The sequence below is a fragment of the Alosa sapidissima genome, chromosome 3 (assembly GCF_018492685.1).
Source record: "Alosa sapidissima isolate fAloSap1 chromosome 3, fAloSap1.pri, whole genome shotgun sequence".
Classification (NCBI taxonomy): domain Eukaryota; kingdom Metazoa; phylum Chordata; class Actinopteri; order Clupeiformes; family Clupeidae; genus Alosa; species Alosa sapidissima.
This window is the reverse complement of record NC_055959.1, coordinates 22,407,028-22,432,629: the sequence shown is the minus strand read 5'-3', so window position 1 is coordinate 22,432,629 and position 25,602 is coordinate 22,407,028. Positions and strand designations below refer to the sequence as shown.

At 41.5% G+C, this 25,602-nt stretch overlaps 1 protein-coding gene across 5 annotated transcripts in view; it reads left to right on the top strand.

Annotated features, from left to right (window-relative positions):
• LOC121705195 (cation channel sperm-associated protein subunit gamma-like) overlaps positions 1-4,685 on the top strand; it is a 118,562-nt gene extending 113,877 nt beyond the window's left edge. For 4 of the 5 annotated variants that reach the window (XM_042086037.1, XM_042086036.1, XM_042086034.1 and 1 more), the window contains 3 exons: positions 1,061-1,160; positions 1,402-1,528; positions 4,360-4,684. In XM_042086037.1, coding sequence (XP_041941971.1) covers positions 1,061-1,160; positions 1,402-1,528; positions 4,360-4,418 — 286 coding nt within the window. In that variant the 3' untranslated portion in view covers positions 4,419-4,684. Of the gene's footprint in view, positions 1-1,060; positions 1,161-1,401; positions 1,529-4,359 lie in introns of all 5 variants that reach the window. The other variant, XM_042086035.1, reaches the window with a different exon arrangement.
• Positions 4,686-25,602: the final 20,917 nt, after the last annotated feature.

The following is a 25,602-nucleotide window of genomic DNA, read 5'->3' as shown; positions in this document are numbered from 1 at the left end:
ACTTACCTCCTGCTTGCGGGGTGAATTCCAAGTTAGACTACTGAGATCTCTTGAAAGTGACAGATGATGTTACTGTGATGGTGTGCTTTTGACCTCAGACAATAGCAGGAAGGACATCTAAGGTGGTTAAAGAAAACTTATCAGTTTGTAACCCTGTTAAAATGTATTCATTAATAGAAGAGATACAAATTTGAATACATAATTTCATAGTTTAATAAATAGAATGTAAGGTTAAAAATGTAAGATTCATTGACCAGCAATGAAGTTATGATTTTGCTCCATGAGAAAAATGCATATTGGGTAATGTTCATGTTTACTTAGTACAGCATTCAAAATATTAAATATTTGTTGTTTAATAATATATCTGAAAATGCTTTAAAAATGCCTGTAAGAATAGGAAGAGAAAGTTACACCAATGTTTGTGAATTTCTGAAAGTTTTGTGAGTGAGCCAATCACATTCAAGTTCAAAGAACAAGGAAGTGAGTGGAGCGATAGAAACATGAACATTTGAAGGGTATTTTCAATTCAGGCTAGTTTATTGCCGGCTATTTTATTTTCTTGGGCCCTTATGTTTGAATGTGACTGTGAATGCCTTTATGATTTGAAAAGTGATTTTTAAAAGACACATTTAAATACTGACCTACTTTTTCTAAGTTTATATTTTATACATTTTGTATAAAACAGTTGTGGTGAATGTCTAATAATATTTTAAGTTAAGAGAATTTCTTGTTTAAAAGTGGAAGTGCTTAAAGGATAAAAGTAATTCCAAGACATTTAATTTTATGTTCAATATATTATAGAAATGTTAATGCTTAACTAGTGATTTAAAGGGGAATAGTATATAATATAATAAGTTAGTAATTACACGCACATAAGTGTATTAGTGAAACCCCACTTATTTGATTGATTGGATAGATGTTTAAAGAACTCAGGATAGCCACCTCTCACTATAACCAAACACGCTAGAGACGCGCAACAAGTTCATAATTTTTTCTCTTCTTTTCATAAAATAATGGCTGTTTCTGAAAAAGAACGGTGACCAGTAATATCTCTTAACAGGGGTGTGGATATGAACACATATTGTGACTATGCACTGCGGTTTGAAATTCATGTTCATGGATTTCCACTTGATCCAACAAGAGCTCTTTATTTCATGCTGGTAGGCCTTCCTCACTCATCGCACCATCCATCTTTCCAGTTAGAATTTATCTGTGTAATGCTGTGTAAAATAATTATTTAAATATAACTTTAGCTAGTTGCTAGCATTGCACATTACTGATCACTTGTAGGTTTATACAAATAAACTATACATTTGGAAATAACAGTCTTGGTAGTAAATCCATATATAATGTCTCAAAAATAGTTTTGTTTTTTTTATCCACTGTGACACTTCACCTCAGATGACCTTGGCCACCATAGGCGTGATTCTGTTCTGTTACATAGTGTTCCACTGTTGTGGCCCTGGACTCAAAACACTGGGGAAGGCTGCTTATCAGGCAGCCAAGGAGCAGCCCCATATTGAGAGAGGTAAGATCCGTTCATTCAACATAGTTCAGTTACAGTTAGTTCTGGTACAGGTATCCCACCCTTCGTCTCACTCGTCACGTGTTTATTTTTTTAAAGTAGCCTCAAGTATGAGTATGTGAATTTCATGAGCAGTAAATACATTAAAAATATAGCCGCAAGTGGCCATGAGGGGCCCAAGCATGTGTGGCTCTGCGACCAGTGCCGTTTCGGATACCAGCGATGCACTGACATGTTGTGGGAGTGTCAATGCAGATCGATTAGTATTCTTTTTTGTGTCAGTCTTTTCTGACTTTGGTCAGCTGGTCGTGTTACGCCAGACAGGTATATTGAGCGTTTTGATGTCATATACAGCTAATATGATTAATCTGATGAATTTGCTTGTGACATCCAAAAAAAACATGTTCCTTCTCTTGCCAATTGGTGGCGCTATGCCAGGCATATTAATAGAACATATGAATATCATTCACAATATCTAATATTTTTAAAAGTTTCAGATCAATCAGTTAAGACATTGCCAATTTCTAGCACGTTTTCCTGCTTGGCCAGGTGGTGGCGCAATGGCAGGCAGGCCCATTGGGTGTCTGGATATCATCATAATCATAATATCTATTAACCTAGAGAAGTTTCATTCATTCAAAGCATAGAACATTTCTGGCACATTTCCTGCTTGGCCAGATGGTGGCGCTATGCTAGACTTGTGAATTACACTTGTGAATATCGTCGCAATAATGATATCCAATATATCATCATAATCATAATATCTATTAACCTGAGAAGTTTCAGACCTTTCATTCAATGCACTGTGACTTTATGACACATTTCCTGTTTATGTGGTGAAATATTAAAATCATAACATATTACAACATATTAAAAATCCCTTCTCAAGGAATCTGACAAACCGTCTTGGAGGAGTATGTCAAAATGTATCATTTGGCATTAGTGTAATTGCCATTCTTTCTGTTGCCAGTTGGTGGCGCTATGCCAAATATGAATTATGGGCATATGAATATCATCATTACCATGGTATTCAATGACCTGTGAAATTTAAAAAATTTCAAGTGATACATGGTGAATTATGACACATTTATTGTTTACGCGGAAAGGTATTAAAATTCATTGTTTCGCCATTACGGCAAATTACAACAAATCAAAAAAAGCTTTGCAATTTAGAATCAACAGCATCTTGGAATCATATATACCAACTTTGACATGAATTGCATCAATCATCTTGGAAAAGGGCATAAAAATTGATCATTATGAAAACACTCAATTACCTCACTTCTTGTGGGCGTGGCTAATGCCATGTATATACAAAAGTTGTTTGTCTTGGGGAGGTACATACACCTAAATTTGGTGTGTGTAGCTGAAACTATATGCCAACCACGGGATGAGTCACATAGGGGGGCGCTAGCGAGTCCCTGGGCCACGCCCGGGGCCAAGCCTTTGTCCTTGAGTAGCGGGTGCAATGACTAATGTGTGTACCAAATTTCATGCATTTTCGACCATGGGAACCACCTCAAAAAAGGTAAAGTCACGCCTCTGAAAAAAAGAAGATGATGATGAAGAATCCATACAAAAGTAATAGGACTTCGCACCTCTCGGTGCGCAAGGCCGTCTAGGCCCTGCACCGTCGGTGCTCGGGCCCAAATTACAATAAATAAAAGGATATATTTAAGCAATATAGCACGAGTTAGAGTGGGGTTGGTCATGGATATTCCCACGGGTGTTGTTCGGCCGTAGCCACGAGGCCGGAGGCCGAGTGGCGCAGGCAACAACAGCCGTGGGAATATCCATGACCAATCCCACAATCACGAGTGCTATATTGCTTTTATACAACAATTCTACCACAAACTAAATAATCTGAAAACACCCCCATTATTGTTTAAAAATGTTCATTTCGACATCGTTCTTACGCATCAAAAAATAGTTCCCTTTTCAATAGACAGCGTCTTGGTTGCTAGGTAACCAACATTCCAGACCCCTCGTTACAGGTCTTTGTGGTTTACATTGTCTTCTTGAAAGAAATGTTGAAATCACATTCATATCTAGGTTTGCTGCATGCATGTTACAAGGACACTGGGCCATGTCATGTAAGGGACATGGTACTGCAAAAAAACGGAAACATAGTCTACATTGCAGAACCACTCAACTTTATTAATGTATAGTGAATAAATGTTACACTACTGTGCACAGCCTGACGTGACGATGCTAGCACGTTAGCAGCGGTTAGCTAATTATGCTAACGTTAGTTATCTACAAGTCTCCTCCAAGTGACAATCATATTATACACAATGCTGGCAATGCTGAGAACAATTAGCATCCTCGTTTATCTTACTTACATTGAGTTGACTGTGTGGCTTAATCCACAGATGTGGTGAAACACTGTTTCGTTATGGTTTGCTAAGGAGTAACCCATTGCTTGAAATAGTGGAGAGCTGGGTGTCAAATCTTCGCATTGTATAGTGGAGTGATTTATTATTAGCTGTGCTGAGTCTGAGTTGAAATGTCCAGGGATATTCCAACTCATGGAACGTCTCTCGGCCAATCAGAAACAAATAAATAGTTCCATAGAACCCAATTGTTGTATAAATGTATACGAATTAATACAGATTTGATACATTCATATCACATCCATTTAGTAAAAAATAAGCATTTATGTGCTGTTAAATAATTTCTGATAATGACAGGGCAATTACAATTTTAAAAAAATATTTATGAATATAAATTGTATGGAAAAAATATATATATAAGTTTTCATATTCCTAAATTCTAACAAGCAACATCACATCTACAAGTTAATCACATCTTGTACTTTTACACGTGTTTTTCAGAGTCTTCTTTGCTGATGGATGAGCTTGAGCCTATGACATATGCAAGGGTTCGAAGATGACATTGATAGCTGGCTCTGAATCGGATTTGGCTATGATTAGTCAGATTTTACCATATAACTGGCCGACCCATTCCAAAGTTGGCCATTGTTGGGATCAGTTCTTACTGCACCAAAATCATCTTTGTTTGGAGATTTCAAAATGTGTTTGTATTGTTCCATAAATAGTAAAAAAGAAAAAGACATAGTACTTGTACTTGATGTAAATTGTTGGGTGATGTGAATTGGGTACTTGATTACACTGATCAATACATTTATATATTGACTGACTCTGGATTGTCTTTGTATTAGCTTCACTGTTGATCATTACTACAGAATTGATTGTTGTTAATGAGTTGTTGGCTCTCCATGATGTCAGACCACTGACAGTCACTGTCACTATATTATCCATGAATACTGTACCGTGAATTCCGTAAGTACAGAGTACAGTACCGGTCAAAAGTTTGGAGTCGCATAGAAATTTAAATTCCACTCCATTATAAACAGAATACCAGCTGAGATCAGTTGCATTGGTTTTAATCAGGGCAGCCGTTTTCATGTGCTTACATAATTGCAAAAGGGTTTCTCGACTGTTGTAGAAAGAAATGGTTGATCTTTAATGCAATATCTACATTGCCCATTATCAACAACCATTCATCCAATGTTCCAAAGGCACATTCTGTTTACTAATCTGATATCATTTTAAAAGGCTGAATGAGAAAACATTGGACTAAAAAAACTAAAACTAGCAGTGAAAAAAACTACATTTTTCCAAAAAAAACGAAATAAAAACGACACTGAACAATGCAAAACTAACTAGAAAATATAGCTGCAAGCAGCAATGAGGGAGCCAAGCAGACAAGCTGGAGTTGCCATGGCAACTCAATGTTGTTACATCGGACATACAGTGGCCTTTATTTTGAAATGGCCACTTCATTCACGCATTATGTGACGTGGAGCTGCGTGAAACTGTAGTACCACTTTCAGCCACTGTGCGTCGCTCGCGCGTAGCCGGCCAATTTGAAGTAATGCCCACTGTATAGCTATAAGCAGTTACATCAAGTTTCATGTCAAACAACCCAAAATTGCAGTAGGGGTTAAGTCATTTAGAGACCTCAGACCAGCCTCAGACATCATTCCGCATCACTCACGTCAAGTAATGCGTGAGTCACAGGTCGGAAACCTCGAGGAGAAGGAGTTCATAAAGTCATTTAGAGACGAGTGACCGTCGCAGGAAGTGCATCATAAGACAGGGACTGTGCGTCGCTCTGTCAGTAGCCTGCCTGCCGCCCCTTCTGAAAAAGCAGGAAGCTACCTTTAAACATAATTGTTGCCGAGAGGAATCCCAGTCTACGAATTCAATAACAAAATAAATCATGCATAATTAAAAATGACCTCGATTTAGGCTACATGGGTATGGCATAAGGCTTGGCTACACAGTGGTTAACGAAAATAGAAATCTGCTTACTGTTAGCGCAGGCTTTATATAAAATTCTTCAACAGAAGCCTTATGAAATAAAGGCCTTCCTCGAATGCAGGCTTGCCCAAAATAAAGGCCTGTGGTTTGCGCAGCCTACAGTAAGTTGGCTAAATAACAGACCCGCCACAATATGTGGTATGATGATTTTTTACGAGCAAGATGTTTTTGGTGCCCTACAGGCATTGCATTTTCTTAAATAACAATGAAATATCATCAGTAGTTCAACCATGCATATACATAATCTGATTTTAATATGTTCAGATATATAGGCTTTATTAAACATGTATTATCTATTTGGTCTGTTATGAAATAATGCATTGACTAATTTAAGCACAGCTCAGTTTTAAGACACTTAAATACATGCATGCTTAGCAGTTTGTAAAACTAGATGTACCGCATAGCGGTACAAAATATGACCGCCGCTCAGTCCTGTACATACGTTCCGCGAAAATAAATCACACTTCAATTTGTCTCCATCTTTTACTCCATCCCCCACTCTTGAAACTTTTGTGTATGCTTGTTTGGCATGCCTGAGTGTGTTTGTGCGGCTGCACAGAAAGTAGCCTACTGGTGCTGAAAAGGTGAATAGATTGTAGAATAGCCAAAGAAGATGTAGCATTGTTATAAAACCTTTAAAATCTCTAAACAATCACAAGTAGGGCAGTTCATCCATTGCAACTGGATTGATGAAAGGTCACTTACACCTGTAGGCTACATTGTATTTGGGAGAAGCAAAAGGTATCAGCATAATGTTATTTTATAACAAAAACATCTCTGTCAGTTCCGTGCCGTTTTCAACAGCTATCAAAAACAAAGGTCATTTTTGAATGGATGGATTTTTTGTGAATGTTTCTTCTTCTACATAAGATTTTAGTCATCTTTAGTTCATGTGATACTTTATTGTCAATGCACAAATTAAGTAACAGTAGTCTGAAACGTTATTGTTAATGCACAAATTAAGTAACAGTAGTCTGAAACGAAATGCTGTTTTACATCTAACCAGTGGTGCAAATAACTGACATGTCCAAATGGGCCTTGATGAAATGCGTCGCTAGACTGTTCATACAAATTTTAACGGGACAAAGTTGAAGAGCTGTTGTCTGTTATTGTTCGTGCAAACATAGGCTGATTCATGTTCCTTCATTGTGTAACTGAGGTCCATGGCTAGTCTGGCTTTCACCAGACCAAGCTCAGTCTTTTAAGAAATCAAAAAATAAATAGCGGACAGATCAGGCTGGGTTCACCCAGCCTACTGTAGTCCATAGACACCCGATATTGTTTAATTTTCCGATTGAGATATCCACGCTCTGGCTATTCTAAATGCAAAAATGCATCAGGGAGTTATGACAAAACTAACTAACAAACTAGATCCTAATAGCTGTTAGCTTCCCTAAGCTACAGGTAGGCTTATAAGGTAGGCCTATTTACAACATAACAATAATAGGCTATGCTGGCGACACAAATAAAATCTCCTTTGGAAACCAATGGCTTACGCCTTACAGTATCAAGCGGACTTAAACTGCCATATTGTGGCGAAAAGTTGTAATAAAATTCACGCAGCTCCATGAGTCAAGGAAAGCGTAGGAAGTAGCCACTTCTAAATGGGACCCACTACTTAAGGTGTGTTGCTAAAGCAGCCATAATTAAATGAAGGTGTCATTGTTTGGATACTTCACACACACATGCTTTTTAATTTCACAGACTACAACTACCAAGCTGGAATCAAAGCACATCGATTCCCCTCTCACACCCTGCACGCACTTAAAACAAATAAACAGGCGTCTCAGTCTCACGCATGTATAGGCAAAACTGTATCATACCGGTGTAATGTTGGTAAATCTTCCATTGCACAGAATGATTTTTGTAGCACGTGCAACAAATGACAGTCGAAAGATACAATTACAGTACTGCTATCAATTTGCTTGGTATAACCGCATTTATAGTTTTCTTCAAATGCAATCAATCAAATTTCCAACAAAATTACATCTCACTGCAACGATGTGCCATCTAGTGGACAAACGATTACTTATCGCCAATACTGGAAATGCAGCCATGATGATGATGATGATGATGATGAATATTTGGCTTTCTTTTAATCCTACTGAATTTGTAATTATGTATCGGCCGTTCTAATACCGATAGTATGTGGGTGCCTGTGTGTGTGTGTGTGCATGTGTATATGTGTGCACCGCCATCTACAGGCCAATGAGTGTACAGTCACTAAATGTACACATAACCTAATTTTTTTTAGACCCCATGGATGAAATTCTACGAAACTTGGCATACCCCCAGAGAATGCCAGGTCAATCATACACATAAAATTTGGTGCAGTTCTGAACATCTTAACTGAAGATAGGGGCGATTAAAGCAGAATATTGCATTTTCATTTTTTACCGGGGGGGGGGTTCAAATCACAAATGAGTGATAATGGGCTAGATTGATGTGGGCCCTTGAGACCAACATACCATAAAAATGTCTTCATCCTCGGTGCCACGGTTCAGGTAGTTATTTAGGAAAAACTGAATTTTTTGGGTTTCGGGGGGCCCAGCACGGAGGGGAAGTAGCCCCCGGGGACCAAACGAAATTTTTCCGTAAAATGGGGCTACATACCCACCAAATTTCATGTGCCCCGGTGTTTCGGTGTCCTGGGTATCGTTGACCAAAAATTCAGGAAGTAGATGACGGGGGGGGGGAAAAAAAAAAACTTTGACAATCACTATATGACCGCTTCCCTAGCGGCGGTCATAATTATGTACTTATTTCTGGAATTGACGTCACTTCCTGGACCCGTCTGAGGCTGGTCTGAGGCCTCTAAATGACTTAACCCCTACTGTCTAGGAGAGTCATCACGTAGACGTCAGCCGAGACGGGTGAAGCAAATTTGAACCGTTTCCTATTGGTCGGCGAGGCTTTCTGCGCAGGCTCAGGGGACGTAGATGTAATGTAGGCACGTAGTCTGACTCGTATAATTCTTGTGATAGCTGCACCGAGAGATTGGTTATGTAGCCCCTTACTTTTTTACCACCACGTCTACATTTACTTTTCTTAAATGTCCTAGTTGTTCGTAGATAAATGTGATTTCATATAAACAGCACTCGCCTCATTCATAGCCTACTGTCAATCCATCAAAACTTCTCTGAAATGTTGTGGTCCGATGCTTTTGTTCTTATCCAGAGAATACGGTTATTTTGCTCCTGTGCGACGCTTTTACCCACTCTGGTCGCATGCTCATTACATAAATTATGTCACGTTAGCATTGATTTCAGAAAAAAGTTTATTACTCAGCCGGTAAGTCAGTTACGAGATTATGATGCCAATCACACAATGTTGTATTACTCCGAAAATAGAAAAAGTTTATATAAAGGCTTAAAACGCTTGATGTCGAAAGTGGCGCCAAATTGAATGGGGTTCAATGGGATGGCTAGGTGGAACTGGTCTACTATTTAGCCTCAGATCCGCCATAGTAGAACGCTCTTCGAACGTTCGCCTGCCCCCTTGGCTGCTTCACGTAGGCCCTATTTTTTTACAATCTATGCGTAGGCCTACTATAAAGTACCCTTGTTTTGGATGCACATTAGCAACCTCTGACTTTCATATTTAGCATAATATGCTCTGTCCCACTGACCTCACCACATATTTTCAAAGGTGAAAGGTCACTCAGAGAAATGTTAGGATCATTACTGGACATCTGGCCAAGACCACCCAATTGTGTGAGACGCCTATTCATGCCAGCTTGTGCGAGGTAGCACTTCAAATGAGTAATGGTTGGAAGATGAAGGGTGTACGCCATAAACTCATGTCTGGCATGCAACTGGACGTTCTTCTTTTTTAAACAAAGAATTGATCCTTTCAATAGAAAAAAGCACTATTACACTCACTGAACACTGAGGTCATTATGTGAGACCCCTGCCTGGTAGAATTAAATGCTGCACATTAGCACAGGCACAATGCTTCTTTTTAATGATTTGTTGTACCGCTTGAAAAAATTGTAGACTTATAAGGAATGAAGTACAATCACTATTGTGGCAATACACTATGTATATTTTGTGGCAAGTCACAATTATACAATGATTGGTCAAAATTGCCCACTATGTAACCCAGCCTAATGTAGTTTTGTTTTCTGGCCTTTTTGATGTTAGAGAGGGTTGAATGGGAATCTTTGCTGATATAATAACCAGGCCATCACCGACGAGTGAACATCCTGAGGGGGGCAGTGTTTAGACAGAAATGACCCATCGATCAGTGCACTGATGGCAACAAACCTGGTGGTGTCCCTCAAACAGTGTATAGTGAGTATGTGTTAGGCAGTCATTCCAATGACATGTTAGCCATCGGTAAGAGATGGTCATCTGTGTCTCGTAATCAAAAGGCACTCAACTGTCTTACTTCTGTGACTCTTACCCCATTGCTCTCTGCGATAGGCTAATGATGATGAGAAAATAATGATAATGAGTAATAAATGTCTGTGAGCAGCTAAGCAGCTCCACAAATCCAGATTTTAAGGGTATCAGAGACTTTGTTTTGACTTGATCCCCACATGGATAGCTTGGATCATCTCCATATAGCAGGTCCATTGTTAATCATTGGGGCGACATTACAAATTGGAGGCAGCCCCAACAGTGAAGGGAGTGAAAAACTCAGTGTGAGGTCTCTGTGTCGGCTGTGATGCTTTTACTCACGGCTGACTGATCTAAGCTTCCTCCTCTCTCTCTCTCTCTCTCTCTCTCTCTCTCTCTCTCTCTCTCTCTCTCTCTCTCTCTCTCTCTCTCTCTCTCTCTCTCTCTCTCTCTCGCTCTTCTCAGTCAGTCTCTCCCTGTTTTTTATGTGAAAGAATCAAATAGTTGATGGGATAAAAGGGACACAACTCAGGAAATCTTTTCTGTTTGACCCAAGTTGTTGGTGCTGTGCCCGGCAACACTCCAGGATGACCAGGCTTTTTAGAACTGCCTGATAGGCTCAGCGGGTGCACAGTGGGTCATTAATGGGATAAGCATTTAATCTTCACATTGATAAAGAAAATAAACCCTGCGGCTACAGAGCCGCATCAGAACCCAGCTCTGGCCCCCTCTTCTCAACCACAGGATTCATAGGCAGGGGTTTGTAGGCTACATGAGGAAAAAATGTGAACGTTGTTGAAAAAATATCAAACGAGTAACCTATCCTTTGATATAGGCCTAAACTACATATTTGAACATACTAAGCCTACTACTAATATGCTTTGTAATATACAATTATATCCATGTTTTGTGAAGGTTTGTTCCATAAAGCATCATTTAGAAATATGATGTATGGCCACTTGGCTCTATATAAAATGTCCAAAACTGCCATTTTGTCCATTATCTTATGTAGCATTAGGCATTCTTTTAAGACCTTCACATGCTAAGACAGCATCTCGGGTCTCTCAAGAGGACCACAAGTGCATGTGGAATTCTTTTTCCTTTTCTTTCTTTCTTAGTTTTTTCATAAGTTCCTTAGTCCTTGCCATGGCAAAGTGTTGCCCTGGTATGCAGCCTCTATTGATGAACACTCGCATGCATGAGAACTGCATTTGTAATGAATCCCTCACAAGCTCTTCATTGCGCTCTCATAGCCAATCAAATCATCATTGTTGAAGGGCCCTCATAGTTTTGCTCTCCTATATTAGGGCTGACAGATTTATTTGTTCTTTATTTTTTTTTCAAGAAACAAATTATGCTGGATATCTGTGGAATTGTAGTAAAAATGCCAAAACTTGTTTGCATATAATATGTGTAGTGTATACATCAGTGACCCACTCTGAAATCACATACACTTTTATACAAACATTTTTTTTCTGATAGTCACTTTGTGTTTATCATGGCAAGGGGTCTTCTACTGGGATTCAGCTCTGGCCTGCCAACACAGCTGTGTGTTCTGCTAGAATATAGAGCCTAGCCTAGGCAGTAAGCAGTATATTATGTATGTAGAGTGTAACAGAATCCTAAAGCTCCCTGAATGAATATAGTTGTAAAACATGCAGTCGTATTACCCACTTCTTTTTCTTTTTGCCTACCTGAGACTTACAGACATATTGCATTTTGTGGCTGAGGTTGAGGTTATGGGGGGTCGAAATAAAACAGGTTATTGGTGTATTTGTTGAAATAAAGCAGAGGTTTACTTTGCCCTTTTCTCCTACAATGGGCATCAGCAAGGTGTGCTGCATTGCCAGAGTCTTTGAGGAAAGCTATGAACGAAACCAGCAATCTACTGCAGCACATTGTCAGTGCAGGTATGTAACTGAACATAGTCTGATCTAGTCACAACAAGGCCAAAGGTTGCAAGGTCAGAGGTTGCTAATAGTATCTGCACTGTCTTTGAAATGCAGTCTGCTTTCTTCATCTGTTGGGAATAGGCAAATTATTGCTCATCTGTTGAAGAGCAAGGGCAAAAGAGTTCTTCACTTGCTCCCTAAACTTCAGATGTAGACCTCACAGACTTTGACTTTGACATTGTCCATGAGAGATCCTACACCACCACCGGATGTATTGAAAGTCCATGGACGTATATCGTGTATGCATATGTACTGAATCTCGTTCTGACATTGAACATGCCCATCATCCATACACACACAGACTGTGGTCTATAAGTACACTGTGAAGTTTAAGACGTTTAAGCTTGTGACCGGGTAAGTGGAGCGGGCGCACAAAGTCAGAGAGACACAGACCAGAGAACATGTCCGAAACTCAATCACGGTAACAAAAGAGTCTGTGAGGTCCAGTGATTTGGCTCGAGTAAGCTGTTAGAGATATGACCCAGGCTGTACCAGTGTGCGTGTTTGAAAAATATGTTGGGTTTTTTTTTTTTTTTTTGCAAGCACGTATGTTTTGCCAGAAATCAAGCTGAAATAGTTGATGAACAAGCCCTTGCAGGAAGCAAATGGAAGTTGTACTTTAAAAAGGAAACGGCATGAATGGTGCTGGATTTGTCTACTTTCCTCTCGTGAAAAGGTTATGATCCAGACGCACATCAGTGGTAGGAGAGGGAAAGGGTTGACACACACTGACAGAAAATAGAGAAAAAGGCCATGACTCTGAAAGCACCTTCTCAGAATTATCATGACCTCTTTCAAATGTGTATTGTAACATTTTCCTTATTTTTGTAAAGATGTACCAGTATTATTATTATGGCTTTTGGAAAGTATGTGTTTCCTCAGCATACAAAACAACGCTTTAACATTGCTGTTTGTCCTTTAAGCTAGTACACATTATATCTACAGTTGCATTAGAAATATTCAGTTCATTACATAAAGACATGGGTTATGATAGCATGGGTAGTTATTAAAATAAATATTGTGGCGTACTTGGAGAGAAGAGGAGTCTTTTATTATGGAGGTTTGATCCTAATTGCCTTCATTTAGTTACTTCAGACTCTTGTCTGACTCTCTGATGTGTAAATTATGTCTTAGCTCTGATCTCCTGTTTGCCAAGGTTTTGTTTAAGTAGATTTATATCTGAAATAGCTGTCTTATATGAGCTATACGCAAATGTAATCTTACCATCACTGAATAATTCTGGATTGTTGTGGGTTTTTGAGTCTTGTGTAGTCACAAAATCAGCTGCCATGCAATTCCAAGTTAATGCTTGACCTTTTTGTGTATGCGTGTATGTATATGTGTGTGTGAATGCCTGTGTCTTTCCACATCCGTGTGTTGTTGTGCACCTCTGTGTGCTTGTGTCTGTATGTGCTCTGACTGCACTGGTGCTTCAGTCTCTGTGTAGCTGAACCCTTGAGCCAGATATAGACTGCTGAGGGGGTGTTGGAGAAGTGCAGCTGTGGGCTGAGCTGGGCGCGCTCAGTGGTAATGGCCAAAGATGATGATGATAATTACGAGAGTGTTGGAGTCACTTCTGCAGGTTCGATGGACTCTCTGACCTGCTTCAGAAAGCTGTTTTGGAATGAGAGCGGGAGAAAATAATGAGAAATTGAGATGGAATTGGGTCATTATTGCAATAGAAACATGGGAAGCTGATGGGTAAGATAATAGTGGGCTTGCAGGTACCCATCTCTATCTCTGTCTCTCCATACCTCTTCACTTTGCTGCTCAGTGTTGCATTATCTATGTCTCTGCATCACTTTCTGCCCCCGCCCCGCCCTTGTTTCTTTCTGTCTTCATCACAAACATAGGCTGTCACACTTTGCACTTGTCTGTCATTGCATTTCCTGTAAGTGAAAGGCCGTTTAGGCCGCTCACCCCTGCCCAGCCTAATACTCATCACACTCTCCGCGTGAGAGAGCAGTCACAACAGCAGGGATCACAAGGTTTTGGTTGTACCTTGTCCACACTGTGCAAACGGACAAAAGATGTGGATGTACAGTAAATGGTCATAATTAATTAACCTTGCCAATGCAGAATTCCATGAAGGACTGTCTCATTTCGATATGATGCAAATTTTGAACCCTGTCAAACTTCTGGATTAGGTCTAATGCGTAAGGTCTGCTTTTTGAACCTGCAATTTACTAATTTCAGTCTTTGTAAATGATTTCCAAAATTATACCAGATAGAGACTACAGAGGATGTCCCCTGACCACTGGAACACTGCAGGTCCAAGAAAGAGGTTACAATGGTCAGGAAGTTAAAATGTGATGGAACCTCAACTGGTCATTGGAGTTGAATGTGAAACCATCAGTTTGACAGATCCATTCAAAGTTCAGAGTCAAGGCATTTCACCTCAAACCTGATTGCCAATCTAACATGTCACAGAAACTACACATTTTGGTCCACAGAAATTGTAGGGTAGAGAAGAGCCAGTTATTATTATGGTCTTTAATGAACCTGTGACTTCACTGCCTTGGTAGCAGACTATAGTAAAGTGAAGTTATTGGAGATATGAGATGCTGTTTTCCTCACTGTCAGCATTGGAAAAGAGTGAGTAAGGAGCCTCGGGAAATGAGCCCCTCGTCTGGCACACTTTCTCATTCTGGTTAGAATGCCCAGAGTGTACCTGTAAAACAAGCAGTGGTGTGACCTTAAGCTTTTACGAAAGCAACTGTTGGGACAAGTGTAAAGAAGTCCATGTGTGTCCAAGTCCAAGTGTGTATGTGAGTGTCTGTCTACAGTATGTGTGTGTGTGTGAGAAAGAGTGTGTGTATGGGTAACAGTGCACTTTTCTGCTCTTTGGTGGTGTTTATGCTCAGGCATTGTACTACAACATTTTCTTTGGCTTTCAACTTGAGATTCACCACAAGCAAGACGCAGCTTGCCAACACAAGTGTTTCCTCAGCTGGAGGATAACCTCCACCATATCTCTCCCTTTCTCTCTTTCTTCCTCTCTCTCCTCTCACAGTGTCTGGGTTCTTTGCTTGATTGCTTGCACTTTCATTGTTCTCTCTCTCTCTCTCTCTCTCTCTCTCGTACCATTCTTTCCTGTCTTTCCAGTCGGTGTCCTTCACTTTCAGATCTGCCTTACTCCTTTCTTTTTGTTTCCTCTTTCTCTGAACTTCTATCTTTCTCTTCCTCTCTTCATTAATAAGTGACTTGCAGGCCATTTGTTCATGTGCTGTTGCTGGGTTAGACTCAAAGAGCTGTCAGGATGGAGGGGGGAAAAGAAAATACATTCTCTTGTAATCAAGCTCATCCAGGAAATTGTCCTTATTACAAATCTAATGACCTCAGCAGCAATCAGAACGAGATCGCATTCATGCATGCAAAAATGCCTTATATGTCAGGGCTGGTTCTACCTCTGTAGTGTTTACATAGTAATGTACAGTAATTAAATAAACAGATTGTGTGGTTATGTGGAGAATGCAGATAAGGAGGGACTTGGTAAAGTCTGGATCTTTTTAATCACCCTCTTTAAGACTGGTGAGCCAAAAAAGTGTTCAGTAAAAAAGTTTATTCATTGAAAATATGACTTATAAGTACTTCTATAAAAAATATACACATGTTGAATGGGGGGAGAAGGCCATTAATTTCTGGACTAACATGCCAGTGGGTGTACGCTCATAAGGAGTGTGTTTGTCAGTCAGTCCTGGCTGGACATCAAAGCCCAGTCGGCACGGAAAGGTCAACGGTGAGGGGGACTTGACCCCTGAGTGCGGTATACTTCACATCTGTACAGCAGCTTTCCGAGACCGGACACCTCTCAGGGACACTCTTGCCCACGGTTCCTCAGTTGTATCCAAGCGCTGGTTTAAGAGGATTGATTGATGTGTGTTCTGTTGTCGTTTGTTGTTCTTACATGGAGACCGTTTTTAGGCTAAATTTGTGGCTGAAGCTCATATAATTTTCAGCTGATTACTCAGAGTTTGCCTTCTAGCCTAAATTGATAACATTGGGCTTGTAGTAAGCAGTGTTTTGTTGACTTTTGCAGTCAGGCAGGGGAGACTATATCGCTAATTGCTTTTATCTGTTGACTGAAGAATATGCAAAATCCAGGTGATCCGAGACTCCAGGAATGGAGTATGGCATCTATTTTCTGAACCTGGACTAACCATCACTGCCTGGAAATGTTAGTCAGCCATTGTAGCCTCCCTCTTGGCAGAGCCGAGTCCTTGCATTAAATTGGCTAAGCTTCTCTGCCGCCTTTAGATCTGTGGTTTGTCAAGAGCAGCCGTCTCACTTTGTCTCAATTTTCCTGGTCCCGTGTCAGTTCCGTGTCTCAGCTCAGTCATGGTAGATCGTGATCTATCACATGTGATGGCAGCTCCTGGACCAGTGTGTTTGGCAAAGCGCACTGTACACATGCACGCAAACATGTTGGCTCTTTCCCCCTGTTCACCCCTCTGTCCTCTCTTACTCCCTTTCTCTCCATCCCTCTCTCTCTCTCTCTCTCTCTCTCTCTCCATCTCATCTAAGAGTTTTGAGTGAAAGAGTGCTACGTGGCAACACCGGAGGAAAAAAGGCGCGAGACAAGCAAAAGGGGGTGACGGCACTGGCTTTTGAAGTATGCCTCCAGACAAGGAAAGGGGGAAAAAAGAAACATAAAGAGTAGGTGTGGGTTTGAAAAGGTTGGAGGTGGTGGTGGGGCGGCAGAAATCACCTGCCATAAAGAGGTCCAGAGGCTTGAGTAAGCGGTGAGCTATTTGTTCTGGTGCCTGTGTGGTTATGGGTCCTCAGGGACGGGCCCCCACCGGGCCCCTCTGTGAGATGCGATCAGTGGGGATCACGCCACGGCCCGGCCCGGAGGTGGAACTAATGGGCCCAAGTGTTCACAGACATTGCTGAGGACCAGATGCTGCACTGAGGGCCTGGAATTTTCACACCACAGCCCCCAGAGAGAATGAGAGAGAGAGAAGAGGGGAAAAGAGAGAGAGACTGAACATCAATGAAAGAGATAGCTTACCGACATGCAAACCACCTAGATGCTTGAATTATTTTTCAATTAGTCAGGCTTACCTATCTGTATTCACACATGTTTATTATATGGATGATATATATCATAGACATAGGAACTTGATATAGAAAATATATGTACCCAGCTTAGACTTTCCCCTCACATGCTCACATACACTGAGACACACAGGCACACAGTTTTTTTTTTTTTTGTCGCTTTTTTTCACTGACATGTGCACGAGAGGGGTGAAGCACACCAATAAATTTGGCTCTAGCTAATGTCTATCTCTTCCATATGATGTGCCTGTCCCTGTAAAAGTCACGCACACGCATCTTCGCGCATTGGGTCTCGGCTATTACTGACTCCTTTGTCAACCTTATGAATCTGACGTCTTATTTGAAGAGCTTAATGATTACCATACCGCTGTTGCAGTTGCTGCGTCGTAAATCCCTCATAGGTGACAGCATGATTAAAATGTGGGTCACTCTGAGCTAGAGGACGATAGTGAGGGGTGATGACCTGAGTAATGAGGTGAAGTCCAGTTTGCAGTCATTTCTTTGTCACAGGTCAGTGACTTCAATTCCACAAAAACACCTCCAGAAGCCAAATCCTGCAGATGTTATTATTTCATCTGTTCAATCGTTTGACAGCACAAATGGTACGGCCATGATTGATTACTTGTGTACAGATGCTTCAAAGCTCTTGTAATGCAGGCTACCGTAGATCTTTTGGGGCACAACGAAAGTGTGCAACTGTCCAGAAATATGGAGCTGCATGATCTCTGTGTTTTCTATGTTGAGACGAGAGCTGAGCGCTGCCTTACTGGCTGGTCTAGAGCAGGGCACAGAGCCAATTCTGGGCAAGGCTTTGCCTGCTTCTTGCTTTAATTTGGCTTTGATATGCCTACATTGTTTTCCCCTCCTCGTCATCCCCCTACATTTGTTTCATTTTTACAGACTCCAGGTCAGTGTTTCCACATAAACAAGACTCTACAATGGTGTTTGGCAATGTCATCTGGCAGGATTTGAAATATTTCGATACTGGGCTTTTGGCTCGGCCAAGCTCGGGTCAAGAGTCAGTTTATAAGCTTAACGTAAAATGCTTTATGGCACTTAGAAAGTCTAGAGACGCAGACTTTCGTTCCATGTGGCACTGCAAAACTGGAGTGAATTAACGTAAAATTTTGAAGGGAAAAAAAGTCTACTACTTGGACAGATGTTAATGACTTTAATGCATAAATTACTCCCATGAGGTGCTCTGTACTGAAAACATTTACATTTGGCAGAGCTGTGGCACAGCTCGCTGTTGGGCGACCAGCTTTTCTGTGAAATGCAGTCTGAAAGCAAGCTTCTGAATGGTGTGGGGGAATAAATCTAATCCCATGTGAAGTGTGTCTGGACATCCCTGGAATCTTCATCTATCTGGAGCGGAAAGCTGGATCCCAGATAGTGACGCCACCCTTTCCTACCTCCCCACATTCCTCTTGATGACTTCCGCAGGTTTCCATGAGGATCAGAGAACAAAGTGGCCCAACACACATCCTCCATGAGAGGGGACCGGGACAAGCCCGACTCCCATGTCTCCACTCTGAGGAGATTTCAGAGGACCAGAAGTGGTCCGGCAGAATCCAGTGGCAGTCCCTCAGAAGTTCATTTCAAGAGGCCAGTTTGATGCAACAAAAGCAGCTCAGAGAGAAAGGAAGAGGAGAGGAGAGGAGAATGAAGGATGTCAGTGCTCATCTGTGGTTTTCATCCCACTCAGACACTTGTTTGCCAAAAACACCCACATCTGCACACACACACACACATACACAGAAGGTGTCAGAGAGAGAGACTGCACCCACACACACACACACACACACACACACAAACAGAGAGAAAGAAAGTGAGAGTGTTCTGAGTATGTTCTTTCAGATACTCGTACGTCGTGTGTATGTTTGAAATGGCTATCATCTGCATCTTTGATTCGGAGAACATTCTTCACTGTGTGGTAATGTTTCAGGAACACACACACATACAGAGGGAGAGAGAGAGAGGTTCTGCTGGGTCCCTGGGCTGGAGAACATCTCTCGCTTTGTGGTAATGCTTCAGGCACACAATCCAGACTAACTGCTGTGTACTCAGAGGATGTGGCTCTCAGCTCCTCCTTTTTGTTTCTCTGTGAAATCCCATCAGGAAATGTGGAAGAACACACACACACACACTCCCAAAACAGAACGGCAGTGGTCCAGGCACTGTCACTCTGAGGGCCTTGTGTAAATGTCCCACTGTGTGCTTCTTTATGTGTCTGTCGTACTTGTTTACTCAAAGTCGTTTACACAGTGTGTACGGCATGCTTGGTTGTAGTTATGAGTTGGTGGGTACATGCATCATAATTTTCCAGGTTGCATAGCTGACGTGTGTGTGTGTAAATTATGTGTGTCTAACAGAGAGATAAGAGTGTGAGAGAGTGTGTGTGTGTGTGTAGAAGGGCATCCCTCAGCTCTTTCATGAGGAGAATCTGCTCACTGTCCACTGACAAAGCCTGCCATTTCCTACACACACACACACACACACGTCATCATTTCTCTGGAATGTTTATCTCTTTCTGTCCTCTGTCACAGGGGTGACAGAAACATATGGGAACTATTACTACATCCTTATTTCTCTTTCTCTCTCTCTCTCTCTCTCTCTCACACACACACACACACACACACTTGCACACACAAATACACATGCACACATGACACAGCCAAGTGTAAGGGTGTGACAGTGGATCATTGTGTCATCCGGCTCTCCACTCCGCTCCACCCCTGAAACACTAATGACAGTCATCAGCGAGCCTCCTGTCAGCCTGCTGTCACAGAGATACTGCAGAGCTCACATGGGTGTCCAGGCAGGGCGGAGCCCTGAAGTCGCGATATGATGGAAGCAGACACATCACTCCACAGTGAAAGGGGAACCGTAATATCAGTTTGCCATGACATTTATGGCCGCAGTGTGCAGACCAGACACATAAAATATATTCAGTACATAAAAAATGGGTACAGGCTTCAAGGCCATAGAACATATGTCCTTATGCACTAGAGACTGCCATTTGTTTTAATGGAATCTATTGAGCAAATGTGAATGACTTAGAGACGCTTTTTTGTATTTGGATGATATTGTTGTTTGACTCACACAGAATCTATCAGAACTATAAAACTTGGCACAGAATATTCCCTGTAAACAAATGAGGGGACCCATCTATGCTCTCAACCGAAAACACTATTACTATGAAAGAGATACCTTTTTTGTCTTGATCTTTTCAGGATCTGTTGCATGTCATACCAGGAATAAAAGTCGACATCCTGCCATCAGACTGTTTTAATAAAGCTTGTTTTAGAAGCACTCAGGAATTGGCTGGTAAAAGCATACAGAGTCCTAAGATTAGAAATATCATTCAACTCTTCAGGAGACCACAAGGCTTACATGATTGCTTGCCTTGCCATGCTGTTCTTAAGTCTTTGAAAAGTACCTGTATCTTGGAGTGCAGCAGAACATTTTCAATCTTCCTCCTGCAGGGTCCAGGCCTAGAGTCGTGCTTGTGGCTTTGGCGGCCCCACTCCTGGCCCTCAGATTGCAGGAAGCATGTTGTGCTTCATGAAAGGCAGAGGTCTGGAATTGGTCTTCTGCTCAGCCGGTCAGGTTCAAAAGATAACACCTGACCCTGCACCCCTGCGTGTGTCTGTGTGTGACTGCCCTGCGTGACACTAGGTTTGATTGCTTTTTGAGCACTTATTTCCTTTATAACGTTTTTATTTTGTGATTTTTTTTTTCTCCCCTCCCCTCACTTGGCACAGAGGGGACAGATCCTAATGCCCAGTTGTCAAGGTTACAATGAACTGAAAGCAATGGTAACTGGTTCGATGGCTTTTGACGGGGCACCGTTCAGATGTTCAGGTGCAGGATGGAACAAATGAACAGAGATGTAAGGTAGATGATTGTGATGATGACAGCCCCTGGGGCTTGCATAATATGGCACCAATATGTCAAAACACAGATTACCTCAATATCTTTGAGGCTTAGTTTTAGAACATTTTGAGGAAGGAACTGAACATAAGTAGCTATGTTCATAAAATCTCCAGGTTAACACTGACATGATGGAAACAGATTTAATGTCTTTGATAATTACTGTATTAATGACGTGCTTTTATGTCAGAACAAGATTTGTGAGTTGGAGGAGACTAAACCTGTCATAAAAAGTGTTAGAGATTTCAAAGGGCTATTAACAGCAATATTAGTAGACAGACTAACATACGGTATCTGAATGCCAGAACATTGCTCATAAAACTTAGCATTTTAGTCTCCTCACTGGCTGCTCAAACCTTTCGAAAACAGTGTTAACAGCCTTAATGTCTGTTACAGCCATACGAATCCTAAATGTAGCCTGAGTCAAGGACTACTTTCCTCAGTTGGCCCTTGATCTCTCTATAGGGAGTAATAGCAGGCAAGTGGCAATAGCAAAACCAGATTCATACTTGTAAAAATGGAGGGACAGAATTTTAAAAGATTCCCCCCCCCCATTCATGTATTTTATTGATCCTGACCCTGGCAGGCATAACGCCAAACCCAGACATTGAAATGTTAAAATCTCCCCAACTGGTTGGAATTGGCCATAGCCCGGTTTGCAGTGGTACAGTCCCGCCCTGGGCTTTGGGGATCAGTCTCTTCCTGACTCCACCATAGAGGCCACTCTCACCACTTCCATCCAGCACCGAGTTGCCTCTTTTTTGGAGGGGGGATGGGGGGAAGGAGGTATGGCTCCGCAGTGGGGATACACAAAGACTAGAGGCAGACGGTTGAAGGCGGAATGTGGGAGCCGCAGGGCCATTTATGTTTGGCAGAACCAGGTCGTGTTTGCTCAGTAAACCCAAGGGCCAGAGTGTGTATTGCTGCGGGGGAAATGCCCGCATTGTTGGGCTGGGAGACCCTGGTGACGCGCCCTGTGACAGGGCCTCCAGGCAGGCAGGACTAGGGGGGAAACAAGAGCAGTGAAGGTCAGCTAATATGGCGGTTAATTCCACTTCCCAGTCCCCATGACACCCAGTAGGGGGTTTATTTGAAGATCCCAGACCTCCGAGCCACAGCGCACTTTGTTCAGTGCCTTTACTGAGTGCCTTCACGTCTGTGCCAACACTTGAGGATATTAATGTATTCTGATGAAATGGGCTGGCGAGAGATCGTTTGTAGTGTTTGTTTCTCTCTTGGTGTGTGTGTGTGTGTGTGTATTTGTCCAATTGGAAAAATTCCACTGCTCCAAATCATTCTGTTGTTTCTTTCAGTCTCCTCATTCTTTCACTTTTTCTCCTTTCTCTAAAGTTAGCTCAAGAACTCTAAACTACAATGAGAACATCAGGGCTTTAGCATTTTTTTCCCACTGGTCATACAAATGCTATAGCAACTTGGTCACACCAACACAAGATTTTGTCACACTTTTTTATATACAATGTGCTATACTTATCCATTACATATTGTAGATTTAGGCAACACTGACGTAAAAACTTAAAGTATGATATTTGCAAATACTTCAATCTAAGCATAGGCACTTAATAAAACTGTCAAAATGTGTACATTTATATGTATTATATAGCCAGTGAGAGCCAGTGTTTGACATTGCAAAGTATCTTCTTCCACTGTGAGCATCTTGGGCTGTATTGGTAGTTGGATGATATGCTGCATCTCATTGCAAGTCAGAAGTCAATAATTCCATGTCGGTTTTCCTGACTTCCAATCAAAATGCATTCCAGTGCATCTGCTTGGGAAACATGGATTACCGCAGGAAACTAATGCTAGTGTTTGTTATTTTTATTTCGGTGCAGACTAACATTTCGATATTATATCTTCATCATGGGATGGGAGACAAAGACAGTCAGAGACTTTCTAATGAGGAGACACAGCACTCAAACAATCCTCTATAGAAATGCATGGGGTTAGTGTGTAACATTGTCTACACATATCCCGCCCCTTCCGTGACAAAAAAGTTGGCATATGAATACATTGTGCCAATCATGTGGTGTGTTGTGAATACATCGTGCCAATCATTGTGATCTCCCCGCTGGAGCAAGGTTGGTGTCGTGAAGCCTTGCGCATGCGCATTTTTGCCGAAATAGACGCCCTATAAGTGCCAAAAAAGCATTATTATATGGCCACCAAGTGGAGGGACTTGCCTAAAAGGCCTTTGCGGTAGTGCCCTATTAAATTGAACTGTGAGCAACCATAGGTGCCTGAGAGGAGCGTGCCTTCAATTAGCCTGTCGAATCCTCAGTAGAAAACAAATATGTGGTATAAAATACAGTCATCACAGATCAATGTGATAATAAATAGATCATTTAGACAATTATATTTATATTTCTTCTGCAATCTATCAGAACCATTGTAAATGCTAAAAAACGAAGGAATCTAAGTCTGTTGACTTATATGGGAGTGCCCCGATAAGTTATTTTAAGGTTAAGGAACCAAAAACCAGTGTGGGTGATCGACATGAAGGGATCTGAGTCTATTTACTTAAAATATCATAGGTCTACAGGAAGCAAGATAGTCTTATTCTTGATTCGGTGATTCCTCCCTAGCTTCACATGATCGGTCCTCTCCTGTGAAGCACCAGTTTGGTAATCAGAAGTGTTGTGGAAATGTAGTGTTTGTTTCGCTAGCCTCATTGATGCTAGCTAACAGATACAGGGGGAGTAGGCTAGACCAGTGGTTCTCAAAGTGGGGTCCGCAACCCATAGCCAAGGGGTCAGCAAAATAATTTGCTTTAAATAATAAACTTGAGGTGTGTCATTTTAAAAATTCATATCTACTGTAGATGATGTCCCTTTTCACCCATAAAACAAGCAAATGGTTTCTATTTGCTCCCACCCACATTAACATTTAACTTGGAAAAACTTCACTGAGGTCATGACGAACGATTCACACTGCTGCTTAGCTTGGCTTATTTGTCAGCTAGCTAGCTGATGAATGTGTAGAAATGTTTGAGTGACTGTGTGCACCACCATATTACTTTGAGATCAATTCGACCGACTTGATACATGGATCTTGACCCAGTTTTAGATTTGTAATCCTGACTTGAATGGCTGTTCAATTGCACTTTTCAGAGTCAAAGGTATTTCTTCCAAGTACAGTGGAACGCAGTATGATCTCATTTCAGAATTATTTTCAACTGTTTTTCGAGTTTAACGTGTAGAATTCCAGAACTTATGCTCTTGGAGAAAAAAAAATACTCAAAGGTAGTTTGTAAACCATAACTTGCATGCATTAGTTGTGCTAGCTAGTTTTAGGCAACATAGTAGATGGGCTCAATGGAAAAAAGAAAATGTGTTCATTATTTAAAGTCAATATAAGTATAAGTATACTCTTTTGATCCCGTGAGGAAAATTTGGTCCCAATCCATGAATTAGTGAAATACACTCAGCACACAGTGAACACACAGTGAGATGAAGCACACACTAATCCCAGCGCAGTGAGCTGCCTGCAACCTAACCTCGGGGAGCAGTGAGGGGTTAGGTGCCTTGCTCAAGGTCACTTCAGCCGCTGCCCACTGGTCGGGGCTCGAACCGGCAACCCTCCGGTTACAAGTCCAGAGTGCTAACCAGTGGGCCACGGCTGCCCACAATATTACACAATATTATGCATATGTTATGAAATAAGCTTTGTCATGGCCATGTATGTACTGAACATTGGCCCTTATTTGATTTGTTATCATCAGGTATGATCATCACATCTTTATCACTGATATATTTAGCTCTGTTTTCTAGATCTTCGGTTGTTATATCTGGAGGAAAGATTGACAGAGAGACAGAGCAAAGTCTTTGGCCTCTGACTCATGAGCACTCATTAGCAGCGCTAACCAGTTCATTAGCACATCGTCTCAGCAAGTGTTTGCCTTAATGTGGTGAAAGTAGTCCACCAGAGGAGTGGTGGGGGAAGAGAGTGATCGAGGCAGCTAGACGTTGAAATGCATATAATACATACCACCGCCTGACCTAAGTGCCTTAATCCAGTATGGAAATGCTAATGAGGTGAAGGCCATGCCATCCCAAACATCTCGCTGTGCGCTCTAGGCTGCAGCTGAATGATTGGGTTCGCGTTCCTTCTGGAGGGGCTTCACCCACATGCACAAGAGCCGCCATTGTACTGGAGTCTCGTAAGCCAGAAATAAGTGGGAAGCAAATGGGTGAGAAAGAGAGACAGGAGTGTGAAGAACCAAACCGAGTGAAAAGAGCAAGGGGAAGAGAGTAGGGAGAGGTGAAGAGGATGCTGGTGTCAAACACTAAGGTCCCTTGTTTGTGTGGCTGTATCTATGTGTGATAAGGGGTATGGTTAATGGCTGTAAACCTGAACATGTGATATGATTAAGCAATATCTGTGTTTGAAAATCCTGTGGACTCTCGTAACAAGCCTCTGTATAGTTTGTGATT